General features: G+C 42.9%; 1 protein-coding gene across 1 annotated transcript; it reads right to left on the bottom strand.

Moving 5' to 3' along the window:
- Positions 1–1,307: 1,307 nt before the first annotated feature.
- CMTM6 (CKLF like MARVEL transmembrane domain containing 6) lies at positions 1,308–12,521 on the bottom strand. Its single transcript, XM_015853958.2, has 4 exons — positions 12,280–12,521; positions 8,608–8,784; positions 7,373–7,471; positions 1,308–5,866 (listed from the first exon to the last, which is right to left on the bottom strand). The coding sequence occupies exons 1-4, from the start codon at positions 12,403–12,405 to the stop codon at positions 5,717–5,719; spliced, it is 552 nt and encodes a 183-aa protein (XP_015709444.1). The 5' UTR covers positions 12,406–12,521; the 3' UTR covers positions 1,308–5,716.
- Between the last annotated feature and the right edge of the window lie 2,189 nt (positions 12,522–14,710).

Here is a 14,710-nt window from a genome sequence, read left to right on the forward strand (position 1 = left end):
ACGCTGACAAAAGCAGAGGGCAAATGGGCTTCAGCTCGTGAAAATACAGGTCAGAAGAAAGCAAGGTCCTTCGGACCAGATCACTTCAATTACAGGATCATCTTTGCCCTCTTGTGGACAAACTTTTCTCCTGCAGCTTCTCAGCAGATGCAGGCAGCAATCTGTGAACAGCTGCACCGTGTGGGCAGCACCAACACAATGCAAAAACATTACTCGACTTCCTTGTGCTTCCTTTAAGCAGGCAAAGAATAGCTATTCTGAATTCAAAGGGAAGTCAAAACCACAACCCAGCCAAGGAGGTTCCTGCACAGCCACATGAAGGGGGCTGTGCAATAAGGCAGGTGGTCAGCACAAAACAGCAATCAAAAAGTGCCTATGCCACTCATAAAGAAAAGATGCAGACTACCAAACTATGTTCAGCCCTACTCTGCTATCCTGCTAACTTACTGTAAACTAATTTGGATTACACTGCTGAGAAAGGAGTTGTCACATTTCTAGCAGTAACAGGAAAAACTGTGGTTATGCTCCTAATTATTCAATCTTTATCATGTTTCTTAGAACTCACTCTGTAAATCCACCACTGAAATGCCCTTTTACTACATATTGCCCTTATTGTGTGCTTGCACCTAGTTTTCAAATTTAATTTAGTTTATGGTATTAGATGCCTTTTCCCCTCATGAACTCTTACATTGACATTCATCTCTGGCAAATTCATCATAGAGAATGTCACGTTTAATAATGCGTTTAAGCATGCAAGTTTATTATTTCCTTCTCCATACCCCAGCCACTCACAATCAAATATCTCTAAAGGATCCTGTGACTCCTCCTCAAGCTGGTAGCTCGGTTACCTGCATTCTTCTACACCAGGAGATACAGCTTGCTCATGATGCCTTATCTTTATGTGTGTTCCTTCCTCTAATACTTCATTTATCATCTCCAACTAATTAAGACAATTAATAGGAAACCAGCACTTGAATTACACTTGTTGCAGTAACCCATAGGCCACAGTAGGTATAAAGTCTGTCATTGACAAGCTTAGTTGGACCCTACGAGATGGGACAATACTGACCTTACTGGACCTTTCTTCCTGGAAGCTTCTACTGTAAACAACCAGCTTTGCAGATTTGCAAGTTGGACGCTCTTCCCCAGTAACAGGCAAATACAATGCAAGCTCCTTCCTCCAGACCAGGAACAAAGAATGATGTTATTTCCTATGGTTTGTTCTGGGAGAACAAAATCATTAGCCGTAGAAACAAGAAACTTATTTACTAATATTTTATTTTAAAAATGATTACAAAATATCTTTCAGGAACAAAAAGTCGTAATACATTAAAAAGATGACAGATTTAGAATGGAAAAATAATTAAACATTTCACAATTATTTTAATGGAAGTTCAAGGTAACACTGGCTCCAAAACTATATGCTTCTTTTTTTCTATATATAAAATAATGCTTTATTGCTCTGATTTAATAATTATTAAAAGGCACTTAAGTTCCCAAACGTTTGAAAGTGATAGTTCTGAACAGTGTAAGGTTTAATCTAGGTATTTCCTGATAATAAACTAAAACAAAGATGAATTTCCATCTTAAAGGCACTGCCGGCATATTAATTCATTACAACTTCATACAGTCTCTCAAATATCTCACAAAATATTTCCCCTCAGTGTAGTAAGCTCGGTATTTTTATTGCACAAATTTGAACAGAGCGAGGATTACCACAATAGCCATTATGTAAAAACATCTTGTGCTGAGCTCATAGAGCTGCGTGAGGCAATTCACTGCATTTTTAAGTTGGTGGGTGCAATGGTAGAACTGAACTGTACAGGACCACAACCCTGCCCTGCTGTTTTCAAGCACAGATTACAAGCTGTAGGGCACAGTTCCTTCAAAGATTTGAATCCAAAGGGCCTTGCTGGCATTCTGATTTTAAGATGTGCTTAACACATGAAAAATTCATACTCTACATAACGCACATGTGGCTTCTCAGAGCAAAAACTCACAGTTCAGCTACTCAACAGCAGGTCTTGACACGTCCTGGAGAACCCTCTGCGCAGGTTCTCACAGCACTGTAAGCATAAGTGATGCTTGAAAGTCAGTGCGGAGCCTTCAAGTATTTTTGGACGGGCTTGACTGGAGCATGCTAAAGCTTTGAATGTGTCTGAGCAGGCTCACAGCACCACTGCCAAGCACAGCGTTGAAGAAGGTGAAGACAATCCTCAGCTTGATGTACTGTGCCAACTGCTGCTTTCCACAGGTTTTACTATCAGTTCAGACTGTACAAGTGTGGCTGCTTTCGCAATCAGGAAAAGAAATTTCAGATAGTTCTTTATAACTGCCCTTCTGCTGAAGCTCCCACCATTCTCCTGAATAATCCCTAATCCACTTCAGTCAAAATCAGCCAACTTTGTTTAGCAATGGAAATAGCTGATTTAAAGGAAGCAGAATGGTTTAATCAGGAACAGGCTGGAGAAGATGCTGATTACTTTACTGACAGTGCATGGCAGTGTGGGAGGCATACAGCCTCCTGAGAAAACTGGTGTTTAATACAGTGCCTCTGGGATCAGCCTAATGGGAGGAGAGACACTCAAAGCCTGCAGCCAACACCAGGAGCATGACAGGAGCATATCAGGACTGCAGGAGACCACTCTGCTTGGCTGTGGCAGTAAGGAAATCTCTCACCCTACCATGGTTGCAGAGACACACATCTGCCCTTGTACCCTGGGGAGCTGACAAAGCAAGTTAAGCAGCAGCAGAGAAATGCATAGATACAAACAAACCTCATTCCCAACTATTTTTAAGCAGCAACAACAAAAAACCAACTACACCTTCCCCTTAAGCTTGAAAGCCTAGGACTAACAGTACAACCATACAGAAACTGCTTTGTTAACAAACAGCTGTTTTAGTAACAACAGTTTAGCAATTATCTCAAACTCATAACCCATATACGGTATTTAACTACTTTTCTATATGACAGATGAATGCCAGTTAGACAGTATCTGGAATGAAGCATTACATACTGTTTTAAAGAATTACATGTCTCCTATTATGAAAATCCTATAACAAGGGAAAACAGATCTAACCAGCCTCCAGAAAACTACCTGCTCATTTTCATTAGCTGGTGGCAATGCTTTCATCCCTTTCAGTCAACAGAATTTGGTTCTCAAATCTATCCACAGATCAGTCCGTTGGTGAGAGAATGAGTAAACACTAACTGCTTGGAACAGCTACATGGAGAATGAAGTGTATATAAAAAATCCTCACTCTTAACAACCTGAAACACACCAGGGATGCCAGCATATATGTAGCAAGAGAATCTATCAAACTATTCTGCAAGGCTTGGCAATATTTCTGGTCTAACACAGGTTATGGGAGTCAGAACTCAGTTCCAGTCACTTCTGACACCAACTGCTTGTGGCACCTTTTGGTAAAAGTAACTTGCTCTGTATTCCAGTTTGTTTGTAAAGAATCAGTGGTAGATACTGTATAGATAGGGAGGTCCAAGGCAGAGAAATGGCTTCACAGATCCCTCTTGGTACTTACATCTCCAATTCAGGAATGGATGCCAATAGCAAAGCACTTAAGCAGAGAAAAGTCCATAGAGAAGGTAATCAGTTTCATCATGGTCCTGCATTGTTTAAATAATATCAGCAGCACCTTGTTATTCTTACGCTGTATTTATAGCATCAAGATTAAGAAACAACAGAAATCTTGATATCAGAAAAAATCAGTAGAATCTTGGGCAATAAACTAAAAAGGAATCAAAACCAAACAAATAAATACACAAAAAACTCACACCAACCTAAAATGTTAATCACCATTGTGAACAAATACCCCAAAGTAAGACACTGCAAATTACAGCAGAGATATTTTTCCCTGTGACCAGTTTCCTATTGCCAGACACATTGCTTGTAAACAAACACATCTCTAATCCACACCGTTTTCAGACACAGCAACAGCAAGCTCTGTACACCTACTCTGAGATCAGGTTAGTGCAAATGGATCCTAATAAATACAAGAAAATAAATGACAGTCCAAATAACATTTCGCCTTCAAGGCAAGAAATTCCATAAAAGAAAATATGTATTTTATGCATGGCCCTGAAACCAAGACACAGCTTAATATTGGTGCTTCACACCAGCTGTCAAAATGTTACATTCCCCAAGCAAAGTGTAGTGTTAAAGTTAAGGCTCAGAGCTTAGGGAGAGAACATCACAAACTCATGTTCATCAGAAAGTAACAGTACTAGAAAAAAAATGTTGACCTTTTACACTGCTTTCTCTTACACTGGCTTCCTCATCCCTTTCCAAATGCAGCTCTCATAGACAATTTCTGGAGGGCTTAGTCTCAGTGCTGCCGCAACAGGTTGCAGGACTATAAATCTGTCAGACAACAGTATTGATGAAATGGTGCTAATGCCTGGAAGACATTACAGATGTCATGAGAACCCAAGCAAGAACTGTTTTTGCATAATCAACTTTCTTCTCTCACATGTTCTGGTACTTTGGAACACCTCTTGGTTTATGGCATTTTGCCCTACTTTTGAAGGTGTTCCTCTACACGACATCTAGCAATTGTGTTTCTGCCTCAGACATCTGAAAAAATGCCTTTTTTTCCACTTTATATATAGCAATCAGCATCTAGCCTGATATGTCCATCATTGGTCTGATACATGCTGCGTCAGCAGTGTTTCTTGCAGTCCCATAGCCTGTTGCTTTAGGGTACATGCACTTGTTTACCTGCTCACCAGCTAAGCCAACCAGTAGGAAGAAGTCTTATACCAGTGCCATATTGCGCTAGAGCAAAGAAAATAACATGGCCCATAACAATTCCAGTAAAGCTCACTGTTATCTATGCATAGACAAGTTGTGGATGCCATTAACCTTACAAATTACATTCACCTAGATAGTACCAGTGTGAAGTCATGTTTTTCCCAGAAATGCTTTTCCTATTGATGTTCAAATTGCTACTTTGGGGTTACTCTGTGAAAACACTTATTCTTCAATTTTTCCTCTCACAGATAGTTTTTCTTTATTCCTGCAAATCTTGGTTTTGAAGCAGTCTGAAAGAACGTTGTGCCATACTACTGTGAACACTGATGGTCATGATGAGTGAAGCTCTTTCCTTAAGAAACAACTACATTGCCCCCTGCACAAAAACTCTGTGCTCACTATTTCATTAGACTGATCTCACAGGCAGAACTGAAGAGAGTGAATAGTAAAAACAAAATCCCACGCTCTTAAATAAGGATAAGCATTTTTGCAAGGCTGCAGTTATGTGTCTCTTTTACATTCACTGCTTGACCAATAAGAATGAATTCTGCTCTTCTAATTTGGAACTTGTTAAGAGAAGTATCTGGTCCAAGTTATATAGAAAATGTCTTTAGAGCATAACTAAGAATTTATGTATCACATATTTCCCTTTATCACTCACTTCTACCAAGATCAAACCAGCACACTGTTGTCCTCGAGTTATTCTATTTACACTTTTTTTTAAAGGTATACCCAACTGAATGGATGGCAGGACCAGTTACTTAGAAAATGAAATAAAACATGATGCTCAAGATGCCATTACTTGCCTACAGATCGTTAAATTTTTGTCATGAGCAACGGATAAAAAACTGATTGGAAAGAAGAGATGGAAGTTATTACCTACAGAGCGCTGAAACTTTGTTTTAGTTTGCTCCACTCAAAAAAAAAATGAACTGATTTCAGAAAGTTTAGCTTGGCTTATTCAGTGGCTGATCTTCTGTGGCCCCTTGAGTGTGGCCTGCATTTTCAGAGCGTTCTTCAGTGCTTTGTTTCCGACTGCTCCAAAGCTCCCATATAAATTCAGCTAAAAATGCCCCACTTGCAAAAAATCCAAACACCTACAGAAGTGAAAGGAATACGAGAATTAAAAGTGTATAAACACTGACAGTATTCTAAGTACCTGGAGAGAGATGTTAATAATGCTCATATATTAAATCCATTACATTGGGAACAAGTTGGAAGTCATATTGTAGCATATTAAATGTAAAAGGTTTTACAATTCTCATTCTCTTAGTCAGCTGTGGATGTTAGAATATTTTCTGAACAGATCTTAGTAGTTAAAGTATATACTTTTAATTTGTTTTGCAGTAAAGCTAATAAAGAAGTATTGCATCGATGGTATGGCAGAACAGTTATACAACAGATGCATGCAGGTTAGAAGGACCAATTGAAGAAGAGTAACAGATGGAAGGTGAAGAGAGATAAAGCAGCAGAACCTAAACAAAGGCCTTGCTGGGTCAGCAAGTGAGGATGACAAGTTTCACTGTTAGTCACAGTACAAGAGTGGTAAGCAGAAGATTGGTTTTAGCTCCTTCTTTCAAGCAAGGAATCAAACGCATACATTTACACTCATTTTGACTGAATTTAAGTAGTTGTTTTTCCCCAGAGCAATTGGATAGCAATAAGGCTTAAATCACAGTTACTTTGTTCTTCCAGCTCAAATGATAATAATAATAATAATAATAATAATAATAATAATAATAATAATAATAATAATAATAATAATAATAATAATAATAATAATAATAATAATTTTTTAAATGGGGATCCTTTATACTCAAGCCAATAGGTATGAATATATCTGAATATATCAGCATCAAAACAGAGGACCACACAAAAATGTGCATCCCCAATAGCTCATCCTGCCTATGGAGTGGAAGTATTTTGCTTTCATTTCTAATCCGTTTTAAATTCATTCAAGAATGAAAATCAAAATTTGATCTTTTAAACTCACACATTCACAGTTCCAAGGTTATTTTAAAAGAGTGCCACATAAGTAAGGAACTGTGCCACAAAGACTCTAGAGTGCATTGCTCTGAGCATCTCCAGTGTGATGCATGAGATGCATGCCCTGTTGTTCTATTTCTGTCACTGAGGAAACTGTGATTCTTATTGCAGCCTTTACAAGCCAGCATTCTCTACTTATGTTTTATAATGCCTGACAAAAGATGTGGTTGCTTGCTGACTTTACAACTGGAGGGTATTATGGAAAGACAGCTGATCTGCATCTCAGGGGTGAGATTATCAGGGAGCTGTGAGAGAAGGCAGCGTTGTCAACAGTGACAGAGGACAGGGAAGAGTATGGAGCCAAGGGAGCAAAATTAAGTGAGGAACAAAGATGCTGGGAAGCTCAAGGGTAAGCAAAGCTTTCCAGAAGACCTAAGGAATGCCTGCTTTCCAGTTTGTAGAAGCTGTAATAGATCTCTCTTCCTGAAACAACGTAATGCACTGAAGTCTGAACTGAATGCCCAGCTTCTTGCCTGCAAACTGAGTGAGGTTTCAAGAGCAGAGAAATTAAGATACAATTTAAATGTAAAAATAAATGATACGATTTTATGACTTACACAAGCAGCTTTTTCAAAAGCAGACCCAGAGCTGGTTGCAGCAAGCACTATTGAAGCTATCAGAAAGAAGGCACCTGTAATTAGCACGGTCCAAAAATTCTGCAAATAAGAGAAATGAATGTTACACAAGTGTAGATATCTACCTGAAAACAAACAAACATCTTAACAGCAACCAGATCTGACAGTGAATTTGTGATTTGAAACACTGATGTTCTTCGGAGATTCAGGAAACTGATTTCACTACCAACCAACATTCAATATCATTAACTACTTTTAAAAGTCAACTACAATCCTTTTTCTTTTTTTAATCTTCCTTCAGCATTTCTCTCATTACATCCAAACCTTTTCACAGTCAAATTCAAGTACAGGTCAATCACGCTAACATTATTCCACCTGGGAAACTAGAAACCTGTAAGTGAAAGTGCTCATTCAAACCTCTGACTACACTCCCTTATCTGTACCTTCAGTGATAATGTTACTGCTTGCACTGAAAAGACAGAACAAAAACAACAGCCTTCCTGACTTTACAGAGCGATGCTCTGTGCACCCTCTGAAACATAAAAGCATGAATAGTAACCAGTACAGTTATTGTCAAAAAGGAGGTAGGCTACACTCAGTAGGAAAACAGATAGCAACACAGGCAGGCAGATTTCAAGTACCATGCTGGTAGAAAACCATTTTAATTCAATACATTTATATTTAATACATATGAAGGCTGCTCTGAAAGTAATGCCTCCTAATTTATTATGATGGCCCACGAGGTCAGAGGCAGATGTTGACTGATGCCAGCAGAGGCTGAACCTTCCCACCACTATCCCATTACATGTTGTTGCTGTGTGACAGATGGCAGCAGAGGGGCAGCCTGACAGAATGGTGTCTGATGTGGAAGTGAGTATGAAGCAAAGGAGTGGAACTGAATTCCTCCATGTGGAAAAAAAATGGCACCCATTGACAGTCATTGGCGCTTGATGAATGTTTATGGAGACCAAACAGTAAATGCTGTTGAGGTGGTGGGTGGCACATTTGAGCAGTGTAATGTCCTGCATGTAGGACAATTCTGAGAAACTCTCAATATTAAGAAGACAAAGTTGACTCAAAGTAGTATAACCTCCTTTACTCTGCTTTTTAAATGGAGAGAAATAGGAGGATTCACTCTGCACAGTCTTTCGATTCCACAGCAGTTTTAAAGGACTTACATTAAACGGTTTATCTAATACAGGAATAAAATTCCTTACCATTTTGTTTACTTTATCTTTCCCAAATGTTTCATATGCAATAGTGCAATACACAGACAGGATCAGGAGGCTCAAAAGAAAGGCACTGCAGCTTACAAATTCAAAGAAGTACAGCCCATGGCAGTTGATACAGTCCTTCACAATTTCTTCAAAAATAACAGCCAGGAAAGAGAGGACCTGCAAACAAATAACATACCTCAATTATACCAAATCACATCAATATCTTTAATAAATGAATGTGTGAATGTCTCCGATATCAATATTAATGAAGACAGCTGTAAGAAAACACTGGATCTAAAAAGAGCCCCATACTGTACTATTTTATAACATGCAGAAATACAGGGACACAGTTTCATCTTGATGTTAAAGTAAGGCACTGAACGATACTCGGTTAAGTTGAGCACACACCGCCAAACTCACTTGTTGGTTAGAAAGTAAAGTCTTGATTTGAGGTGCTGTGCAGGAGGCAGCTGGAAGCAAACCGGGCAGACAGATGAGAAGCACAAACTCCACTGCTTACCACTTACAGCTGCATTTAATTTTAAATGCACTTTGGTTTGGGGCAGGGGAGAAATCAAAGACATTGATCCAGCCAGCCGCCTCTCCTGATCAACTCCAGAGAAAGCGTAGCTTGTGTGCTTAGAACCCAGTAACAACAGCAGCTCAACTGCAGGAACCAGAAGGTTTAAGCTACATTTAAGCTACAATGTTGAATCTATGCAGAAGCTTCCTGCAACTGTCTTGTTTTGAGGATGCAACATGAATTAATTCCCATACAGCCATCATGCATCTGCTGCTGGATTTTCTGCTACCTTTTTCTGCAGGAAGAAATATTGCTGTATTTAAATAACGCCTCATTGTGACCACTTCTCGCTGGTTTTCTTCATTCTGTAAAGATGACACAGGATATAGATCCATGCAGCAAGAAGTAGAGCAGATTAGAGCAAAGCAATGATTAGGAGCCAGAGTCAGTCATAAAACCAAGACTGACGCAAGGGCAATGATCACATTATGAATAACAGCATGTGGGAGGGTGACAGCTCTATGAAAAATACCAAATTCTAGAACTTAGAATTGTCATTTTCCAGATATGACACATAAAAATAGCTGAGGTGCTTTACCTGCACCTTATTTTGGATAATAATTCTCCGTCCTTCAGCTTTCTGACAGTAAAAATAAGAAAAGCGACTTAGCACATGAGAAACGCACATTGCGCCAACTAGGGCAGACCTCAGAAGGGCACTTCAAGGCATTGTGTTTTGAATACACAATCACGTGTAAAGTAAACAGGATCTCAGAAAGGGAAAGAACTGGAGGTGGGAAACTGCATATTACAATCAGGCCTCAGCATACTTCCCCTTCCCTCGTGCAGTTGCTGGCAAAGGCACATTGCCCAGGAACACACCTAAATCAGCAATTACAATGGATGCCCAAGGAATTGGCTGAGTGTCCAAGCAAGTGAGAGAAAATCACATTCAAAGAGTATTTAAAGGAGTTCCATGTCAAAATAAAAATTAAAGGATTGATCAACTGGAGTCTTTTATGGGACTTTGCTTTAGTTTCATATTTCCCTTCCCCACACTGTGCCTATGGGGACTTCCAAGCAGTAAACGGACAGCGGAGAGGCGCAGCTCAGCTTAACCTGTGGGACAGAGCTTCCTTCACACTGAAGACTGAGGTCACATCTGAAGACACAAACAGGCAGCTCCCACCTTTCCTCCCTCTCATACAGAAAATAAGCATCTCCTTCTGCCCTTTGCCAGCAAGAAGTTTTTCATCAACACTGACCTTACCGCTACTGCAAGTTCCTGCACAAATATCACATTTCTCAGGTGGATTTAATAAGGAAAAGGCTACAAAGAAATGCTGAAAAAATAAAGTAAATCAGTGAGCTTGCCAGCAGGCCCACAAGGGTATGGAGCAATGGTATTGCCAGCACAAATATTCCTGTTTAGAAGGATGCATATGTTAGTTCTGTACTGCTCCATGGTCAGGGCTCCTATAGGAAGGAAACAGCTCAGGACCAATAGCAGATTGAGGCCGGACTACAATTTTCCTTTCTGGTTAAGGTATTTTTTTAAAAGTACAACAACTGCTAATGAGAAACAATACTGCTTTAGATGAGAACTCATTTCTACCTCAACCACAGCACAGTAGGCACCATGACATTTAACTTAGTGCTGAAAACAGCAATCTAGAAACCCACGCAATTAGGATGCCTAGAAAGAAGTTTTCTGCAGGTGATTTCACAGTATTTTATGAAATACTTCATCTTCTTGTTCAATGGACAAGAGAGTAGTAGTCAATGGCTCAACATCTGGATGGAGATCATTGACAAGTGGTGTCCCCTAGGGGTCACTGCTGGGACTGATGCTCTTTTGTACTTAATCAATGACACAGACAGCGTGGTTGAGTGCACCCTCAGCAAGTTTGTGGGTGACACCAAGCCGTGGGGTGCCGTTGACACGCGACAGAGTACAGTGTCCAGATGTGGAGCCCTCAGTACAGGACTAACATGGACCCGTTGGGGTGCATCCAGAGAAGGGCCACAGCAATGATGCAAGTGATGGAACACCTCTCCTACGAGGACAGGCTGAGATAGCTGGGGCTGTTCAGCCTGGAGGAGACTTCAAAGTGACCTGAGAGCGGCCTTTCAGTACCTAAAGAGAAGCTTCAGGAAAGAAGGGGCAGACTGTTTAGATGGGTCTGTGGTGATAGAATGAAGGGGAATGGTTTCATGCTTAAAGAGAGGACAACTAGGTTAACCTTCTGACTTCCCTTTCTCCTGCCTAGGAAGCTTTTCAAGCGATGTCTCTGCTCAGGTAACAAGCTGAAGACTTTGGTACACTGGTGAAGTTGCATGTGTAATATTTTTCTATTCCATCAGACTGCTGGTATAAATGATCTGCTCGTTTGGGAGCAACAGCCAGCAGATCTCACTTAATCAATCAGTCTCTAGATGACAAAGTAAAAGTTTACACCCTGCTATAGCTATTCAAAGTATTCTTGGGCATGATGTTTTTAAAACACTATTAAGAAAACATTGCTTTTGGCAGCACTTAGTCTTACCTTTATCGTTCTTTTCCTTTTGACTCTGTGTGAGCCAGACTTTAAAAACGGAATGCCCTCTTTTCTGCACAGTGAGCACACGAGAAAGGGTTGGAAACCACCTACGATTCCTCCGAGCGTGACACATCGGACCGAAAAAACACTTCGCCGGAAAACAGGCACCGACACACTCAGAGTCAGCAGCCGGTCCCACTGCCTCCCCGTGAGTACTTCCCCCTGTCTGCTCCCTGCACCATTACCAGCCCCGCTGGGCAGACAGGAGCATGAATCGGGTGCCCGCAACATGGGAACAAGCAGGCAAAAGGTGAGCCTGCATGTTCCAGTGCGCACAGGGCCGGCCCGGTGAGAAGCAGCGTCGGGTCACCATCACTGCGTATGATGCTCTACATGAGGCAGGAGCCGGGGTGTGCGAGGAGCGGCCAACTCCACAGCCGCACCCCGGGCTCCAGATAAGGTTTTCCACCTCCTCTTTCGCCCCCGCCGCCCTCTGCAGAAAGCATCGCCCCTTACGTTCTAAACCGCTGCCGGCGACCTTTCATCCCAGCCGGGACACGAGAACGGAGCTCGCCCCGTTCCGCCGCGTCGCTCCGCTCGGGCACTCACCGGCTGCAGGACTTTGTGCGCCAGCCGCCAGCCCCGCAGGTGCCGCAGGGTGCAGCCGCAGCGGCGGCGGAGCGGCAGCTTGGCCCGCGGCTCGGTGGTCTCGTTGTAAACGCCGCCGTTCTCCATGGCCGCGCTGCAGAGCCGGTGGGAAGCGAAAGCAAAGGGGCGGCGGCACGGAAGCACGGCACAGAACGGGAACGAGAAGGCGGAGGTACCGCCCCGCCCCGCTCGCTAACGCTGAAACAAAAGCGCTTCCTGCCGGCCCCAAAGGAGGGGCGGGCAGCGGCGTGGCGTTCCGCTGCAATGGGGAGGTGGGGGGTAGGTGACCGCGGCCGTGTCTGCTGTCCTTTGCACGGGGGCTGGGACGCATCCCTGTGAACTTTCGCCAGAAGGCGGTGGGAGCGGCCCCAGAGCTCAGAGAGAGCTTGGACAGCCCTGAGACATCGGGGTTGGATCTCGGGTAGCGCTGTGTGCTGCCGGCATGGGACTCGGTGGCCCTGGAGGGTCCCTTCCAGCTCGGGGTGTTCTGTGGTTCCAACACGCTGTCATACATCTAAACACACCCGAATTTCAAAGGCAGCTACATTGCCGCGTGGAAATAGATGAATCCTTTAGTGTATAAGCAAAAGTGTATTGCATTCACTTTTTTTAGCACTATCCACAGAACTATCATGTTCCTTCACAGGCAAGTTCAGATATACTTCGCTAAGTATAATCTACTGATAGAAAAGTGGCAGTTTGCTTTCTCAGCCTTAGTTTTGCTGATGCTTTAAGTGCAGCGTGTGTTGGGGGAGCCAAGTGGATGGTCAGATACTGCCCAGCTCAGCCCAGCAGCACAGGACACTGTGCAGCACCAGGAGCTCAGGCACCATCTGTGCCTGCTGGGAGCCACCGCACCTGGACAGGTAACACAGAGCACAGCAGGTAAGGGCACTTGGGGCCTGCTCCAGGCTGCTGTTTGCCCACAGGCTGTAAACGGGATCCTCCCTGTAGGAAAACACAACCTTGAGGAACATTGCAGGAGCCCTGGGCTGGGTGGTGCAGGAGTTTGTGCCATAAACATTGTGCCTGCTGCAGGAGCTGGCTTTTAAGGCAAGTGTGTTGCCAGCCCTGTGATTCCTCAGGCACAGGAGTACAGGCACAGGAGTTCTCAGTGAAATTAGGAAGGTATCGCAGATCAAAACAGTAGTTGCGATACATAATTAATGCAAACAACTGCAATAAGCTGGCTGTGATGTAACAGAAATCCCATTCCAGGTGGGCATTATTCAGTTTCTTCTCTTGATGTGCTGACAGAGTATTCCAAAAATGAAGTATTTCCTGCTCACATAACCTGTACCAGAACGGCAGAGCCTGGGCTGGCAGCAGGAGCTGCAGCAGAAAGCAGTCCTGGAATTAGACTGTGAACTGCCACAACGTCTCCACTCAGCCAAGGAGTGGGAGGTTGGTGGGAGCAGATTAGTGATGAGTGACCCAGTTTTCGCCTGCATTACATCTTCTCCAAAGATAACCACCACAGTGACCACAAAGCGGTACCTATTAAATGGAGAAAGCTACGTCGTTAGGGGAGATCACAGCATGGCTTTATAACACAGATATCACTCCTTATCACACTGAAAAAAATTCACAAAAGTGTGAGTGGAGGGACAAAGCAGTCGAATAACTGTCATCCCCGGGATATGGTGAGCACAGGCTGGGTATCATCCCAGTTCTTATGAAGTGAAGCCCCTGTGGACCTTTGGAACCGACTTTGTACTGTGTTACAGAGTTACCCAGATGAAGCTGAAACATAAATCCTTCACAGTCAAGATCAGCAGCGAGGCTCCCTCCCTTCACCTGACTTCTCGCAAATGAATTCTCATTTTCCCGTGTTCAGAAATACAATTCTGACTTTTTACTTTCCTTCAAGGGAGGTCAAAAGAGAAGCAAGTATAAGGATAGGAAAGCAATTTAAAAGCCCAAACCACCGAAGGAGGCAAGCTCTGTTTCATTTGAAGAGTGGTGAGGTAGATCACAGAATCACAGAATGACCCGGGTTGGAAGGGACCTCAAGGATCATGTAGTTCCAACGCCCCTGCCTGGCAGGGCCACCAAACATACACCTTTACTAGATCAGGTTGCCCAGGGCCCCGTCCAACCTGGCCTCGAACACCTCCAAGGACGGGGCATCCACAACCTCCCTGGGCAGCCTGTTCCAGGGCCTAACCACTCTCCTAGTGAAGAACTTCCCCCTAACATCCAACCTAAATCTTCCCTCTTTTAACTTAAAACCATTTCCCCGTGTCCTGCTATTGTCAGCAAGATCAGATAGATCGCCACAGAACAAGTTGGGAAAGTCCACAGAATTCAGCCAGTCATTGGCACAGCTCTCCCCTGGTTTCAGTTCACCAGCTCAGAGTAGCCAGCCTCCCCACTTCAAGTTTCAATTCTC

The sequence above is a fragment of the Coturnix japonica genome, chromosome 2 (assembly GCF_001577835.2).
Source record: "Coturnix japonica isolate 7356 chromosome 2, Coturnix japonica 2.1, whole genome shotgun sequence".
Classification (NCBI taxonomy): Eukaryota; Metazoa; Chordata; class Aves; order Galliformes; family Phasianidae; genus Coturnix; species Coturnix japonica.

Excerpts from the sequence above, each read along its gene's own strand:
- CMTM6 (XM_015853958.2), bottom strand. The coding sequence starts at position 12,405 with ATGGAGAACGGCGGCGTTTACAACGAGACCACCGAGCCGCGGGCCAAG. Across the intron at positions 8,785-12,279 it reads CGCACAAAGTCCTGCAGCCG|GTCCTCTCTTTCCTGGCTGT; the intron begins GTGAGTGCCCGA and ends ATTTGTTTGCAG. Across the intron at positions 5,867-7,372 it reads CTTTTGAAAAAGCTGCTTGT|GTGTTTGGATTTTTTGCAAG; the intron begins GTAAGTCATAAA and ends TCACTTCTGTAG.